The 17,719-nt window shown below is 35.0% G+C and overlaps 3 protein-coding genes and 1 long non-coding RNA gene across 6 annotated transcripts; 2 read left to right on the top strand and 2 right to left on the bottom strand.

Annotated features, from left to right (window-relative positions):
* Positions 1 to 91: 91 nt before the first annotated feature.
* Positions 92 to 1,756, top strand: Vps25 (vacuolar protein sorting 25). Its single transcript, XM_083092523.1, has 5 exons — positions 92 to 174; positions 448 to 544; positions 793 to 938; positions 1,141 to 1,359; positions 1,456 to 1,756. Exons 2-5 carry the CDS (start codon positions 495 to 497, stop codon positions 1,566 to 1,568), a joined length of 528 nt encoding a protein of 175 aa, XP_082948649.1. The 5' UTR covers positions 92 to 174; positions 448 to 494; the 3' UTR covers positions 1,569 to 1,756.
* A 566-nt stretch (positions 1,757 to 2,322) lies between these two features.
* Cks30a (Cyclin-dependent kinase subunit 30A) lies at positions 2,323 to 4,359 on the bottom strand. 2 transcript variants are annotated; one of them, XM_083092526.1, is made up of 3 exons: positions 3,915 to 4,359; positions 2,863 to 2,970; positions 2,323 to 2,783 (listed from the first exon to the last, which is right to left on the bottom strand). In XM_083092526.1, the coding sequence occupies exons 1-3, from the start codon at positions 4,066 to 4,068 to the stop codon at positions 2,716 to 2,718; spliced, it is 330 nt and encodes a 109-aa protein (XP_082948652.1). In that variant the 5' UTR covers positions 4,069 to 4,359; the 3' UTR covers positions 2,323 to 2,715. The 2 variants fall into 2 exon arrangements, with proteins under 2 accessions (XP_082948652.1, XP_082948654.1); XM_083092528.1 differs by having other exon boundaries at positions 2,863 to 2,990; positions 3,915 to 4,340.
* A 186-nt stretch (positions 4,360 to 4,545) lies between these two features.
* On the top strand, positions 4,546 to 16,567 carry Cactin (cactin, spliceosome C complex subunit). The gene is made up of 13 exons (XM_083092530.1): positions 4,546 to 4,872; positions 4,955 to 5,802; positions 5,893 to 6,069; positions 6,159 to 6,357; positions 6,461 to 6,956; positions 8,305 to 8,334; positions 9,313 to 9,797; positions 10,547 to 11,027; positions 12,482 to 12,598; positions 13,587 to 13,676; positions 13,760 to 13,984; positions 14,337 to 14,508; positions 15,710 to 16,567. The coding sequence occupies exons 1-13, from the start codon at positions 4,724 to 4,726 to the stop codon at positions 15,907 to 15,909; spliced, it is 3,669 nt and encodes a 1,222-aa protein (XP_082948656.1). The 5' UTR covers positions 4,546 to 4,723; the 3' UTR covers positions 15,910 to 16,567.
* Positions 12,344 to 17,436, bottom strand: LOC145967534 (uncharacterized). 2 transcript variants are annotated; one of them, XR_014437448.1, is made up of 4 exons: positions 17,365 to 17,436; positions 16,579 to 16,933; positions 14,193 to 15,983; positions 12,344 to 14,062 (listed from the first exon to the last, which is right to left on the bottom strand). It is a non-coding gene; the product is annotated as an uncharacterized LOC145967534 (long non-coding RNA). The 2 variants fall into 2 exon arrangements; XR_014437447.1 differs by lacking the exons at positions 16,579 to 16,933; positions 17,365 to 17,436 and adding an exon at positions 16,177 to 16,568.
* Between the last annotated feature and the right edge of the window lie 283 nt (positions 17,437 to 17,719).

Genomic DNA, 17,719 nt, shown 5'->3' with positions numbered 1-17,719 from the left:
AATGCAACAGAGCTGGATAAAAATGTACTTTACATTGTTGGTCTCAAACTGAAACATTGATTAGAATCTTATAAATATAATCGATAAAAATATTAACTGAATTAGCTTATTAAATTTGCCCTGTTGCACATAGAGAGAAGGGATCAATATAGAAAAACTATCCTGAATAATGAGGTATACATTATATGTATTGCAAAAAGAATGACATACATTCATTAGTTTAAGATTTAAGATCGTGAATCTGAAAAAAAGAGAATCTAATTTAAAAATAATTATATACAAAGAAATCTTGACAATAAATCTATAAATCTAAGGCGGATTAAAAAATATAACAAATTTGTTTTTATATTGTTCGCGAACGATAATGCGAATAAATGCATTATTTTCAAGCATCCTCGAGATGCTAAATAATTTCTTTTATAATGATACCTGCGACATCCTTGACAGTTTGATTGCGAGATACACGATTGTCCCGCGACAATTGATTACTAACAATGGCAGAAATTGAGTGGCCGTGGCAATACAGTTTCCCTCCGTTCTTTACGTGAGTATCATCGTAAAAAAACGTACGATTGCGCGACGAAATTAGAAACGTCATTAAACGCTTGACAACATGTTCAACCGTAAAATATGTTTCGCTCAAAATCGCATAATGTCACATAGGTTAAGAATCTAAATTGAAAACGAAAGTATGTCGTTTTACGATCGTACATTTCGCAAAATAATGTAAAAAATAAAATATACTTGGAATGTTATTTCCCATGCATTTACGATTTCGTTTTGTCACTGCAGACTTCAACCTCATGCGGACACTAGAGCCAAACAAATAGCGGCCTGGAAGAGTTTAGTACTCGAATATTATCGTATCACGAAGCAGGCTGTCGTGGACGTGCGAGAAGTATACACGAACCCTCTGTTCAACAACACCAATATAAATAGTATCCTTCTTATTCATTATTGGGAGACACTTATTTCGCATCATTTTACTATATGCTCTATTCAATAGAATTTCCATATTTTATAATTACTATTTAATAATTTATTTATTTTTTCTTGTAATAGTTACTTGATAATATTATCTACAATAGTTTGTAACAGTTCACATCTGCTGCTGAGAACTCCTTAACAGAATAATAATAGGAAAGCTGCCATCCGAAGCTGTGTTAATAATATTAGAAGAATTGGGAAAATCAGGAAACGCATCTCCATTGGATAAGAACAAACAGAGATGGTTGGTTTATTGGCACACTTTAGAGGAATGGGGTGATATAATATATAATTGGGCACAGGAGAATGGTTTTGTTGGATCTGTGTGCACATTATTCGAACTAACACAAGGGGAGGACACGACTGAACAAGGTATATTGTGTATTTTAATTGTGCATAATACTGCCTGTTGTATTCATGTTACAATACCATGACGAATGAATCTTTTACATATATTTCAATTTATAGAATTCCATGGTCTTGACACAGAAGTATTAATCAGATCATTGAGAACGTTGGAAGCTGCCAGAAAAGCAGAGCTAATATTATTTGATGAAAACCAAGGTGTCAAATTCTTCTAATCCTTGGAAAATTACATGAGCATTACTGAAAATCGTATGATATAGATGTGAAATAAATTGCACATATTTCACACATTATAACTTATAAATATCTGCATTTAGAGATAAATGTTTTTATCAAATTTATGATTACGCAAGCGATGTAAAGAAAATATTGTTAAATATAAAGTGATATTGTTTATAAATAAGATGATATTATGTGTTCATAAATGCAAACATTTATTTAACATAATATTAATATTACATTTTTTTCTTTTTTCTTATAAAAAGTAAATCAAAATCGTTAAGTATACCTGAAGTTCGGGTGTAAGAATTCATAAATAATGATTTCGTTATTCTGTGTATATTCGTTTTTAACTAATTCGGTTTAAAACTAAACTCGTTTTATAAACTAATTCGGTTTAAACGTATTTGGTTATACACTTTTCAAGGTATATAAATCATATGCAATAAGATTAGTTAAGAGAGAAAGAGCAAAAATAAAAATAAAACTTTTTTAAACAGAGTCAAATTAAAATTGAAACGAATTATGTAGAACATGTGTTTATACTTTCTTGTATTAATTGTGTTAAAACTTGTCAAACTTAATGAAACCTTTACTCTAAGCGCCTTAACTTAACTGAAATTTTTACTAATCTAAAAGGCACTATATAATCACAAGAGTAAATTCTTATAAGTTACTTCGCTTCAGAATTAGAACTTTTGAGGACAACTAAAGTATGTCACACGCTGTCAAAATTAATATATCGTTAGATATCTTTCATGCTTGAGTTTTTTAATGCAAGAGGATGAGACCTATGACAAAGCGATAATTAAAAACTAAAATACTTTATAGACATATATACAGCATACTTGCTCGACATTTTTTTATGAATGGCTAAGCGAAGTAATTATAGACACAAAGACCATGGACATATTATTCTGTGGAATTTAACCAAACTACTATATAATTGATTTGCGCAATTTCCTTAAATCAAATCTATAGAGAGTTTATTCGAGATTCCTTTAGTGCATTGTAATGTTAAAAACAGTTAAAGAAGGAGGGGGAGAAAATAATATTGCTCTACCATCACAAATATCCCACCATAAATATGAACATGATCTGAATCGTTATTTACAAGCTAACAGTGTAACAATTTCTCCACATTCAATTTTCTTCCTCTCTCAGTTCTGGAGGGGTCGTTATTTTTCTCTTGAATAAGAGAATGTGTGGTTCTGAAATCATTCATTCGATTAAACAAAATTTTTCATCAATTATGCATGAATGAGACATCATATTAATATAAATACATACCAGGTTCGTGAATCATATAATGCACCCATCCTTGACTCTGCTGGACTCCAATGGCTCTCCATTCCTGCTCTGACAGTAAATGAGTCCTCGGAACTAGTTTCACCATTTCTTTTGGCAAAACAACATGCCTATACAGAATTTATAAGAAAAAGAAAAAATAAATGATAAAAAAAAGAAAATATAAAAATAATATACAAGAAAAAATAAAAATAAGAAATACGCATGATAAATCTTATAAATCTTCTTTAGATATTTATATAAAATATACATAATTTATATATAAAAAAAAATGGGTGTTCAAATTTGCTTTTCTTTATCTAAAGAATAATTTATCAATTTAAGTAAAAATAAAATTTATCAATTTGCAAAATAACACAGTTCCAAATTCAGTAAACTTCTAATTCAATTTTGTTATTTTTAAAAATTAATACAATTAAACAAAAAATAATATTTAGCTTTTCTTCCATGATTCTTTAATTTCAAATATTATAGTTGTGATATACATTAATTAATATATTAATATAAGTAATAAATACATTATTAATGTCACTTATCATCAATATATATTGCATCTATCTTACAGAAGACATTTCTCACATTAAAACGACAAATTACGAGAGAGAGAATACATAGATATAGCGCATTTTCTTCTCATCCGAAGGAAATGCTCGTGCTGAAGGTCAAGGAATCTGAAACCATGTCGAAACAGTATGTCGAATCTATTTAAACAGAAAAAAAGCAATAGGTCGAAGAATGCTAATTTGGGCTGGACGAGGTTTAGCAACAAAGCAAACTGACAGCGCGAACTTTCTCGATTCGGCCATTTAAACGATGTGTTTCGACATGGTCGCAGACGAGGAAGACGAAGAGAATGGGAAAAGACGAGGAAAAAACACAACACAAAAAGAGAAAAAAGAATGAATCGGGCGCAGAGGTACCGCCTCGAAATTAGGAAACGTCAAATCTCACGAGGTATCGAGGTCAGCGAGGGCTGACCCGTTTGGAGGAAGAAAGGGGAACCATAAAAGACTCCCTGTCCGCGTTGTACCCACCTGTATTCGTACTTGTCGTCGTAGTACTTGCTAGAGTAGTAGATATTCGACATCGTATCCTCTGGACTACGCGCGACAGATTCCGCGAGAGATCACCGAGGGAGCGAGAAGGACAGAGAGAAAGATTCGGATTCGCGAGGAGACAAACACACATATACACACGAAGCGAACCCTTCGAAAAGGCCACTCGCGCTAGCGTGCACACGCTGTCTAATTTGAAAGTTTAACGGATATGCCGGCCGAGCATGCGAACGGAGGCGGCAACGAGTGCGCGACCGCGCGAGTCAAGAGAGGCTTTCGCGGAGTCGTCGCGACGCGTTCCTCGTCGACGAGGTCGATATCCTGGCGCGACAAAAACCGATCGCTTGTCGCGGGTATCGTCGTCGCTTTCCAGGTGATCCGGAATAGCTCCTCCTCGTCGCCTCTCGTCGATCAACCGGGTTCCGTCCGTCGACTCGCGTAGTCGCGTGATCAGCTGACTGTCTCGCGGCTGCGGCGAGATGGCGCGTCTTTCGCTGCCTAAAGTCACTAGATGTGCAAAGTAGCGCGCTTCGCCATTTTGGCTCCAACAAGCGGCTCATTCAAGTTGTATTTCGTCTTTCGTTGTTATTTTCGCTTTTTGGATGCGAAAACCTTTTTCGCTTTGATTTCTATAATCTTTTATGCAGCAACCAGTAGTCACGAACGCTTCTCAGATTTCACATGTGGGTTAGAAAATTGAACAGAATTGCACTTATGTGTACATAAATGTGCATTATGTACACTTTTCGACGCCATTTGCGGTACTTTGTATATCTAGTGACTTTAATATGTCTGTTAACCTGATGTGGCCGCTCTCAGATTTCTCTCTGTCTAGACACAGACGTTCAGGAAAATCCAGCGAAATGCGGAAAAAATCAAAGGACGATTCGCGTCGCGAATCGCGAAAGAAGTCTTCCAAGCATAAAAGTCGAAAGAGGTAGGTTTCTTCCTCAAATTTTCAGTTATTTTCGAGATTTTCTTGGTTTTTGATTTATGACAATGTATGTTGACATTTTCAGGGAATCATCTACATCATCGTCATTAACGTCGTCGTCCGATTCGAATAAGCCTAGCTCGTCTACAGATTCATCCTCAGATTCTACAAAATTGTTGGAGAAACTTCAAAAGCAGAGGCAGAAGCAGATCGAAGAGCGTAAACGCCAGAAGGAGTTAATGAAAGCGACAGAAACGCCAGAGGAGAAGCGTCTACGTCGCCTGAAGAAAAAGGAAGCCAAGGAGCGCAGACGTAAGGAGAGAATGGGCTGGGACAATGATTATTTACATTACACCAATACAGATAATCCATTTGGGGATGGCAATATCCTTTCTTCTTTTGTATGGTCGAAAAAGATGGAAAAAGAGGGTTTGCTTGGTGTGGCCAGAGAGGAATTGGAGATTCGTAACAGACACAAGCAGGAAGAGAATAAGAGAGAGTTGGAGAAGGTAAAGAAGAGGAGGCAAGAGAGAGAATTAGAGCGACAACAGAGGGAAGAAGAAATGACTATGTTGCAAAGAGGCAAGGAGGCTGCACAATTAGAGCAATGGGCTCGACAGGAAGATCAGTTTCACCTTGAGCAGGCTAGATTAAGATCTCGCATCAGAATTCAAGATGGTCGTGCGAAACCTATTGATCTTCTTGCAAAGTACATCAGTGCGGAGGAAGAGGTCGATGCGGTAGAAATGCACGAGCCATATACATATTTGCGAGGTTTGCAAGTGAAAGATCTGGAGGATCTTATAGAGGACATAAAGGTTTACAAGGAATTGGAGAGAGGCAAAAACTTAGATTATTGGAACGATATAACGGTGATTGTGGAAGACGAACTGCATAAGCTCAGAAAGCTGGAACGGACAGAATACGAAGTTGGTAAGAAGAGTGATTTTTCCTTTTTTTTTTCTTGTTATAGTTTATTCATGTTATTTTTATTTTTGCTATATCATATTTCTTTTTCTTCAGCTGTTGGTAGAAGAGAAGGAATTCATGAATCAGTTGCCAAAGACGTTACGACCATATTTAAGGGCAAAACTGCGACACAATTGGAAGCTTTACAATTGCAGATTCAGGCAAAAATTACGGGAAAGCCAGAAGGCGTCGATATCGGATACTGGGAAAGTCTATTGTCGCAATTGAAAGGTAATAGAGATATGATGAATAAATTAGAAATATATTAAAAAACTATAAATAATAATGCATGTTATTCACGCTAAGTATTAAACATATAGCCCATATGGCAAGGGCACGACTTAGAGATCGACATCAAGAAAACCTGCGTAAAAAGCTGGAGGTTCTGATCGCCGAACAAGGTGTAGCCAGAACGGAGAACGAGGCTGAAAACTCGCAAGCGCAAGAGAGCGAGCCTTTGATTAAGCAAGATGAGCCTTCCACGAGTACAGCGATTGACAAGAATGAAAATAATCAAGAGTAAGTATTCTTTCGCTCGCATCAATTCTAATTTTTATAATTTATTAAAATTTAATTTTTTTTTTTCGATGGTTAAAATAAATTATTATGCCATATGTTATAGTGATAATCAGGAAACTAATGCTGCCGACGATCTGTTATCCGAATCCTTCCGCGAGTATGAAGCGGGTTGCTACTCGCCGAGTTATGTACTTTACTCGCAACTCGAGCCAGGTACACTCATCACACAGGAGGTCGAGGACAATCAACGATTGGAATACGCGAGACAACAGGTGCTTAGCACCGGCAGAAAGATTCAAAACGTACTGACGACCGAAGAACAAGCGATGCATCGAGAGGCGCGCAAGGGTATGGGATCGGACGAGGCGCAGTTTAGCGTCGAGTCGTCATTGGAGGCGCAGATTTATCTCTGGTCCGACAAGTATCGACCACGTAAACCGCGATACTTCAATCGCGTACACACCGGTTTCGAATGGAACAAGTACAACCAGACGCATTATGACATGGATAATCCGCCGCCCAAGATTGTCCAGGGATACAAGTTCAATATCTTTTATCCGGATCTCATCGACAAAAATACTACGCCGGAATACTTTTTGGTAAGATATATGTATATTAGCTTTTTCTCTCTCTTTTAGATGTAAAATTATTTAAATATTTTAATTTGATCTATGCGATTGGATGTTTAATTCTCGATGTTCAATTCTTTTAGACACCTTGTGCCGACAATAAGGACTTTGCTATCTTGCGATTTCACGCGGGCCCGCCTTATGAGGACATAGCGTTCAAGATCGTTAACCGGGAATGGGAATATTCGTACAAACGCGGATTCAGATGTCAGTTTCATAACAACATCTTTCAGCTGTGGTTTCACTTCAAGAGATACAGATATCGCCGTTAATGTAAAATATGTATCATTATCTAATATCCATAATTTTATGGATAGAAACTTGTATATATATCATTTTTATTATTACAAAACTACGAGCAGAATTTTTAATATTGTATTTATATAAAAAAAATGAATATAGAGAAGAGATCTCTGAGCAATATAGAGGATGTTTTTTTGGAACCGGCTTTACGTTGTTGTTTTATGGCAATGCGCGCGGTTCTTCCGCGTTTTTATCGTTCGCTCACCAACGACTTCCGCGCGATGACGAGACACACACCCCAGCGTGGTGTATAGCCGTTTTAAACGGTGCTCGTTGGATCGATTTTTCCTCTGCCACCTGTGTACTGTCACACAGTCAACCGCACACTCATACGTATAGGAAGGTAAAAGCCAAAGCTAATGGCAAGGTAAGGCCGAGCCTCGCAGTGCGCCGCGTAATTCGATGGAGAGGAGCTGCGCGTCGATGGAGAATTCGACTTCCGCTCTACGCTCACGCACAATTAAGGATGCACGGGACTTGGTGCGTGGATGATTCGCGTGTTTATGTGCGATATGTAAAACAAAAAAGGGAGCCACATTTTTGCATTTATAACGCGAGTGGTGTAAAGTTATTACTTCAGCGTCGTTAAATTAATTGCAATTATCAAGTGGATTCTCGTATCATTCGATAATCAGTTTTACAGATTATAATACGGGAACTTGGGATTGTAATACTTATCGTTCGTTAATCGGGGTGGAAAAATACTACACGTTTATGACGTCAAGCCGTCGAGTAACTCGGATTCTTTAGAGAAACGACACCCGTTCGAAAGTTGAAGAAGCGAAAGATCGCTCGAGCAGAATTTAGCGGGCGTCGGGAAATGTTTCCTTTTTATTAACGCGAAAGCTTTCCCCGAAACCGCATGTCACTGATATGAGATAAATTGTAATATAAAACTTAATTTTTGAACGATGAAATTGAAGGGGAGCTTAATTGATAAATTTAATTCTCTAAGTGGTTTCATCTGTCACAGATCAATGTAAAAGTTGTGTGTTGATGTAAATTAATAGGGAAGAAAATTTATCGTGACGGGAAATATGATAATGCTCGTCTGGCGACACGAGTAGCGCGCGAATAACTTTGATAGTCGCAATTTATAAGATCCGAAATCGATAAAATCGATAAAATGAAGTGGAAGAAAGGACCGTGCGAATTTCTGTCGGAGAAAACGTTTCTCATAATAAAAGATGACTTGAAGATTTTGAAAGGTAATGTGGTTTCATTATGTATTTTATCGCGTACTTTATCGCAAACTTGTCGATATGCATATTAACGTAATAAATTATTGAAAAAATTAATTTTTAACAAGACTCATAATTATTACGGGACTACGATTGACATATCTAATAAAAAATATTTCTTATATAGAATGTTGTAAATAAGATTCAGAACTTATAGTATATAAACCTTTTTGATTGATTGACAACAGATTGATAACAAAAATTACATTTTTATGCAATATTTTATAAATAAATTCTTGAATATTCAAAATATTTTTCTTAATCTATCTCTCTGAAGTAGATCTCCAATTTTTTTATGTTTATTCAACCATGTTAAGTTAACCCATTAAAAAAATCAATATCCATTTTTGAAACAAAATTTTACATAATTGAAATAATTTTGTAAGAAGAAAAAACTTTATTTTAAAATAAATATATTACTTTTAATATTATTATTATTATATCTAGCATATTTCTTCAATATTTTCAAGTTTAATATTTTCCCAAATATTAAATTATTAACTATTTAATAATTCCGGTATTAATTTGATATTTGTAAGGAAAAAAAAACAATAATATACATATATAAATTTTTTACAACAATTATGGTTTCTTTAATGGATATTAACTAATGTACATTCGCGTGTAACGATGTCGACACACGTTATCAACGATGGATCGTCTAAATAGGTGCGACCAAGAGAACGAACGGCGGGAGGATAACGCCGAGAAATGCGGCGAACACCGGCACCTGGCCGCCCAAGATAAAGCGCGCGAATGTGTCTCGCGCGGAGATACCAGAGAGGCCGAAGACGGCGAATCTCTCGCGACCGAGCGTGCTGGACCCCGCGCTCGTGGACAAGCTTGACATGTCTCTCCTTAGTAAGGAGCTGCTGTGCGACTCGATGACGCGATTCCATCAGTCGACTGCGATTCCATCGAACAATGTTGACAAGTCGATCAGCGGAGCATCATCATCGTCATCATCGTCGTCATCGTTGTTACTGGTGCCATCGTCGCCATCGGCAACACGACGACGCCGCCGAAGCGCCGCTGCTGTCGCTGCCACGATGACGACGACCACCACTTGGTCGTCCCGCGAAGACGCTCCTCCAGTGACGCGTTGCCAGCGACGGAGCTTCGAGCAGATTCGCGAGTCGCGGGTCGCGACGGATCGTCAGATGGAGATCGACCGATTGCGATCGCCCACCGGAAGTCAAAAGATCACGTCGCCCACAGCCGCGACGCAGAACTCCGATGTCAGGAAACTCGACGATAATAACAATAGGTTGGTGATCTGTGTGATTACGATTTATTAATAGAGCTATTTATTTTTAGCGAAAATAGAAAACTGAATAATTTTTTTGAGGAGATAATGAGAAAATTTGTCAAAAGTTTCTATAATACATCATGTATCAACGAATTTAGTTTGCGCATTAAAAAAGAAAGATTTTCTAGATTTAAAAATTAAACTGCAAAATAAATTACAATTTAAGAAAAGAAAATTATCAAATTAAAATAGATTAGCATAATTGTTTCGATCGAATCGCTGATGCATGATAAGTAAAACTGCTAAAAAATAAAATACGTGAATGACATTTCTGCGGTGATAAATTATTGATACCATGCTAGCTATTGAAGTAATGGCTGTGTATATAAGCCGAAATAATATTTTACTTCTTTCTCTTATATTTTGGGGAGACGTTAAAAATAATAGCACCTTCTTTGTATGCTCCTCTTCTTATATGCAAATTTCTCTTTCGAGTGTTTTCAAACTTCAAACTTTTTGTAAAAGATACATTAATAATGTAAATTAATTATTTAAAGAAAAGAAAAAACAAGATAATAAATAAATAATAAGTTATAAAATTATCAAAAAATATCGAATGTTTACATTTAATAATTATTAAAACTTGATAAATAATCGTGAATTTTATTCTTGATAATTACGATATCAATTTAAAAATCTTTCAATAGATATTACATCTGATTAACTTAAAAAATCGCAATATTTAATTATATAATCTGTACGATTAGGAACGGTACTCTCAAAGTGCTGTCCACGGTGAAGAAGAAGAAGAACTCGCGGGGCGGTCTGCCGAGCGACCTGGAAATATTCACCGCCGCCGCGTCGTCGGCGAGGAGCGCTCCGGAACCCTGCAAGACTTGCGGCCGTCCAGATCAGCCGGAGAGATTTCACAGTCATCCGAAGGGCAGTCAGACCAAGATCAAGGATCTCCCGACCTTGGCGATGAAGCCGAAGCCCGCGGTGCCGTCGGTGCCCAAGTCTATCCAGAAGCCGGTGGCGTTGAACTTTCGCAGCGATCGGAACAGAAACAAGTCGGACGAGATCGCGACGAAGCCGAACGCTTCTCAGGATCGTCCTTCCCAGGACTCGGGCCAGCAGGCCAGGTCGTCGTCCGCGATGAAACGGGGCCCTAAGACGGTCACGTGCTACATTTGCAGCCGGGAATTCGGCACCGCCAGTTTCCCCATACACGAGCCCAAGTGTATGGAGGTAAATAGCTTCAATTGTTACACTTTAATATCCTAGACACAAAATAATTAATTATTATTAACATAATTAATAATAAATATTGACAGTGATTAATAATTTATGATGATTAATTATTATTAATTTATAATTATTGATCATTAATAATAATTATTGAACAAATTTAGAATACAATAATATGATAAAATTTTCCGTAAATTCAGTTTAATTGAGAAGATAAGGAACTTTCTAAAATTTAATACATTGCGCGAGTATAATCAAAAGCGTTTATTTCTATGAATTAAAAATCCCTGTCCTATCTCTTTTATAATAAGTAAATTAATAAAATTAATCATGTAGCTTAATTAAGCCTCTTGAAACAGAGTTAAAGCGATTAATCGAGGAACAGCCGTAGATTATCCGAGTAAATTTCTCTTTATGTGTGACAATTTCTTTTTATATATTTCATCGCGGAAGCGACACAGAAAAGTTTATAATATAATAGCGCCTCGATAATGCGCGTATAATAAGTCAAGGCCCTTTTGCAAAATCGATGGCGCGACGCGGCATCAAGCTCGATATCTCGCAGATGCAGATTCGTGCACGTGTAACTGATGTGTCGTATAGTTACAGGTAACTATAACTCACTATAAACGATCGGTAATTTGCGCATTCTCTTATATGAGGTGTCTTCGATCGACCGACTAATGTAGTGACGTTAACCGCGATCTTTATCGCGTTCGCTTCGGGATCTTCGTAATCGATCAACAAAATTCACATTTGCGTAGTCACCTCTAACTTGATAGATATATATTTTGCAATGACAGACATTAAGGAACATGCTGTACATACGTCAACCGCAACAGCAATGCCAATGTGCTGCAATGTAAAATCGATACAACAGCTGCATGTCGCGCATAAATCGTGCAAAAAATTGTTCGAGCCTTTTTATTAAAAGAAAGAATTTTTCCTTTTGCTCAAAACAATCTTTTAATAATAATTAAGTCGATCAATTTACTTATTTCTACATTGATTAATTATTTTTTTTATATTCATATATATACATGTTATCGTAAATTTGAATAACTTAGCTATTATAGTACCGGCAATGTATATACAATTACCAATGAAATTTTAGTAAAAATTTAATAAATTTTATATATAATTTCATATATATATATATGTATAATTATGTATAAATATGTATGTATAATTTTATAAATATAATTATATGTTATATTATATTTATATAGTAAAAAATTTATAATTATATATGAAAAATATATAAAAAAAATATATATATATATAATCTTATAATATATTTATATAAAATTGCCGATAAAAATGATTTTATTTTGATAAAATTTATCACATTAAACATTGTATTGCAATTATATATAATTATTGGTAATATTAAATAACTATTAATTATTATGCTACTTTTGCTTTTTATTTAAATGCGAATGTTTGTATTATAGAAATGGGATCGTGAGAATAATTCGCTACCTCCGTCTCAAAGACGACCCAGGCCGCAAAGACCCGTAGTCGATGTCGAACACAGCGATTGGAACGCAGCCGCATGGGAACAGAGTCAGGTAGTTAACTCTTTCCAATTAACATTGCAGCGTCAATAGGACATTACGAGGCAATTATCTTTACGTGAGAAGCGCATCATGTCGTTTCCGGCTGAACGAACGTCGATGTCCGCGCTTCATTAATCTTGTTGAACGACGACGCAATTATCGTTGAGCGATGATGCAAGAAATTTATAGGATGTGTAATCGGAGATTTAGAAGCATACATATATACTTACAAACATATATCTCATTGTAAGTTAAAATGGACCAGGAAGAAATCGCTTCTATGAAAGTGGAGAATATGAAATGAAAAATTAATATTGAAATTTTGAAATATATTCAGCTCACTTTTTGTCTAGAATTGAGTTATAAATCATAATGAAAAAATATATGTATTGATGTATGAAGATTTCGTGTCGTTTCGAGTGCGTAATTCTAACGTGGAATATTAAAGATTGCTCTTTAACATCTCATATGCATATAACTCGCACGAGCGCATATTAAATGAGAACCGCCCTCCTCAAGTAGATTTTGACGATTAATAAACATTTACGTAAGAAACCAGAATTTTGCATACGCTAAATGATAGATTGCTAGGTTTCAAAATTTACAAATCCAACTAATTGTAAGTATTACAGGCAAACAAAAGAAATTTGTTTTTTTTTAATAAATAATTGTTCTTAAGTTATTTCATAATTATTAATTGAATCATCAGTATTTCTATTAATATATGAAATAATTTATAAATAATATAATCTATTTCTTTACATAAAATGTGATATATATGTAAATTAAATTTGATTTTTTCGCGATTCCTACAAATAATCAACAATATAGAAATTTGGATTCTTTTACTATCGCGCGACTTTAAAAATTGTTATATTTAATAAAATGCATTATATGATTTTTATGAAAAAATTTTAAAAAGGCGCGAGAACTTGATACCTTTTCTTACATTATTTTAAAAAAGATGATTGAAGATATAAAATTCTGTATTTTCTTTCAGGAGCAATTAGTTCCTTGTGCAAAGTGCGGAAGGACATTTTTGCCGGAACGATTACCAATTCACGAGAGAAGCTGTAAAGCTGCTCCAAAGGTACTAAACTTTTAATTGAGAATATATAAATTCTCAATTATTTTCATATTTTACTTTTTTTCATCGATACCGCGTTTTTTTAGAACGAACGAGTAGCCACAGCGAATAGACGTAATGTTGTGCCACCAACTGTTCCTTGTCGGGTTTGTGGGCGAAATTTTGGCACCAGAAGCATCAAGATTCATGAGCCTCAGTGTAGTAGACGATGGCAGATGCAAAACGATTCGACGAGCGAGCAGAAAGATCAGCTGACCCTTTATAGGCAAAAATCGGCCAGAAAGCAGGAAGATTCATCGTCGATGTATCCGGTGAGTCCTTACAGAAGAAAAAAGCATGTGCGCACTTGAGTTTCTGTAGCCAGTCATGTTATTGTCTAATCTTTTAATCTGCAAATAAAGTTTTCTTAATCAGTCTTTTTAATAATTCAATAATTCTAATATTTAAAACAATTTATTTCTGTGTAGCACTCTAAACGATTTTGTCTGTTATTTGCGAAATAAAATATTCTTATCTTACGCAAAGTGATTGTGTTGTATGCGATAAAACAGAACTTGCTACTACAATCTCAATAAAAGATAACGTGCAAGTAACAATCTTCGGATAAGACGTTGAGTAGAAGATGAGAAGAGAAAAAGAAGAAGATAAACCGTTTCATTTTAGGATTTATCACAAAAGAGGACTGTCACGTGTTACATTTGTGGTAGAGATTTCGGGTCCTCCAGTATCGCCATTCACGAACCGCAATGCCTGAAGAAATGGCACGCCGAGAATAACAAACTGTCACCAGCCCGCAGAAGAAAGGAGCCGCAAAAACCTGAGGTCATATACATACGTAAGTCAATATTCTCGTTTCGATAATATTGTCACGCATACATGTAAATATAATATGCAAATAATACATCGCAAAAAATCAGAAGAACATACATACACTTAAAGTACATACATTTAAAAGAAGAGTCGATATTTGAATAAGAAATACGCATGATTTAATATAAAAAAATATATTTTATATATATTATAGAAAAACGAAGTATATTTTAACAGCCCTTTCTATTTAAATATGAATGAAAATTTTGACCTTTTAGAGAAAAAAAGTATACTAATTATTTGGCGAAAGTTACGATTAAATATTTTAACACGTAGAGAAAAAGTATGTTTTTAAAACACACATATGAAATAAATTTCTTTCATTATACTATCAGAACGAATAAATAGTTCAAAGGGTGATAAATAGCACTTGAAATTGATTTCTTCGAAGTTCATAAGTATTTCTTACATTTGCCCTTTCGCACACATTTCTGTCTCTTACCTTGAAATTCATTCTGTCCGCTGTCAGGGTCAAAAATAGTACGTTCAAGCATTTATAGTGAATCAATCGGTTACCGAAGCAATTACGCGCGCATATATGATATGAATCTGTAATGTTCTTTTATGCATCGCCGTGGAATGGAAGTGGGTGTAATCCTGATTTATTATACACGCACCACAGATTATTCTCGGTTAAAAGTGCCGCCTACGACGAATCGATAATTCGTGACAGAAAAACGACGGAAAAAAAATTTCGTTCCCCTTGTTCTTTCGCCTCTTATTCTTATTTCCATACAAGTGCATAAAACTTAATTAAACCCGAGACAAGAATCTTAAAATCCTTGATTCGTGATGCAAATATAGGACTTGCCACGGCTTTCAAAAATTTTAATTTTCTAAAAAATTTGCATTTCCGTTGTGCCTTTTAATTTCCATACAAGTATACAAAAATTAATTAATTGATCCATTGATAATTAATCCATATAAATGTATAAAAAATAAAAAAATAATTCCCAAACAAAAAGAATTTTAAAATCCGAGATGCAAGATGGGATTTGCAGCGACTTTCAAAAGTGGAAATTTTCTAAAAAATTTACCTTGACGTTAATTTGTTACGAGATTCGATTTATCGCAATCAAACAGATCAGTTAGCATTATTCGCCGATTTATCTTCGATATAAATCTTCGAGTATCTTCTTTTTAAGATTTTTCCTGCACTTTTCAAGGTTCGATACAATTGGCAATGACGACTTCACTGTTCGCAGAGGATTCCTGTACGGGGAATATAGTAGTTGATCAGGCGGCAACGGCAGAAGCCAATTGGATGACGCATCTGAGCCAGCTGGTGCCGTGTAAGCGTTGTGGAAGAACCTTTAATCCGGATCGCGTGAACATTCACGAGAATAGCTGTAAAGGGAATCGTTGAGAGTCCACTACACTGCGATTTGCTCCTTATTTAATTTTAGAATTTTTCGATTTCACGGGTGAACGTAGATCTAACTGTGAACAAGCGATAGAATATTTAACAAATCGCTACATCCTTTTTTTTAGAAGTGACTTTCATCTTATTATTTTTTAGAAGTGACTTTCATCTCTCTTTGTTTTTATATGAAGACTAAATATTACAATACTAGTTCGCAACTTTTGTAATAGTAGAGTGTTTATATGGATTTGCTTGCAGTTCTTAACTTACTTTTATTTAGGTTTGCATTACATAATTCGAGTTAACGATTTCTCTTGTTTTCTCGTTTAAAAGTGAGTAAATACAATCTCCAGAAAACTCAAACGTATGCAACACTTGACGTGCACTTTGCGTGAACACGAATGTCATTAGATACTGTCAATAAGTGTTGGAATTACGCATGTAATGCACGTTATATTCCTTATAGATAAAAGTTAATTATAACTACTAATGTATATACATACAAGATGTCCCAGAATTTTACTCCAGTTCGTGAATTTTTCTGTCAATTGATATTATCTTGGCAGAAATATTTTTGATCGGGCGATTAATTTACACAACACAGAATGGCCTTGTAACTGAGTCGAATAAAAAAATTTTATAAAATAAAATTTATTCAAAAAAGGAACTTACGCGAAATGATATTTTCTCAGCAGAAATCACTTCAATTCGCCAAAACGATAGTTGCAACTGTTTGTGTGGAACATGTTCTTTTTATTATGAGAATATAAAAAAAATTCTGTATTTTTTTTTTTTTTAAATCTACATCGATTATAACTGACTCGATATTCTCAAAGCATTTTTACTGTTCATAGATGGCAGTAAGTGCAACAGTGTTTTTTGAACTGCGTTCCGAAACTCTACTCGATTAATCCTGTGGAATGCAACGCAATGCAAGCAGTGCATGCATTTAGTATAATATCGCTCATTGGTCGCTCAGCGAGTGGCTGCTCGTGATTGGCTCTTAGCTCTTAGATTTTGGATAGATCTGAAAATATACACAAATCATCAGCGAATATTTTTGTAAACGGTTATTATACTAAATGTACTCGATGCAAGATAGATTATGGAAGATTTCAATTGCGTCCAATATTTGACAATAAGAAAGTTTATTTTCCAAGAATGAAAATGTATTGGAATCTATATTTTCAATTGGATAGAAATTGTCATATGTCAAACATCAGACACAATAGGCTGGGGATAAAGCTTAAAGAGTAAATCGAGTATTCTCGAGAAAAGATTAGATTGATGAAAATTCTCGACTCATAATTGATTGATTTTTTTTATCACTTTTGAGATTACGTCTCTGTTTTGAAGCCAATAATAGAGTTAATCTCTTATCATCGCTGTCACGTCATATGATAAGTGTTATTGACAAATTTTTGGAAAAAATACGAGAGATGTGATTAAATTGCAAACCTCTTATCACTTTGACACGTGTTATCCAAGGTCTGTACCTTCCGTCGTTCATCTACAGACCTTGGTGTTGTCTTCTGCGTAAAAGAAAATGATACACTCTTTACTCATGGAATCGCATTTTTCGCAAATGGACGAATAAAATAAAGAAAAAAATTATAAGTAACGATTAATTAGATATCATTAGACCAACATTACATTTGTCATCACGATAAATTTTTCAAGAATAATAATTAACTGCAGAATAGAAATTCTTTAGTTTCTAGATATTTTCTATTTCGTAGCTAATCAATGTGCTTAAAAAACTTGTCCATTTACGACAAACGTAACATCAAGAGATTAAACGGAAGAGCGCGAG

The sequence above is a fragment of the Camponotus vicinus genome, unplaced genomic scaffold (genome assembly GCF_025532165.1).
Source record: "Camponotus vicinus isolate PSW18456_S1 unplaced genomic scaffold, iyCamVici1.0 SCAF_2, whole genome shotgun sequence".
NCBI classification, from domain to species: Eukaryota; Metazoa; Arthropoda; class Insecta; order Hymenoptera; family Formicidae; genus Camponotus; species Camponotus vicinus.
Note: the sequence above shows the minus strand (reverse complement) of the source record. Positions and strands in the feature narration are given on the sequence as shown.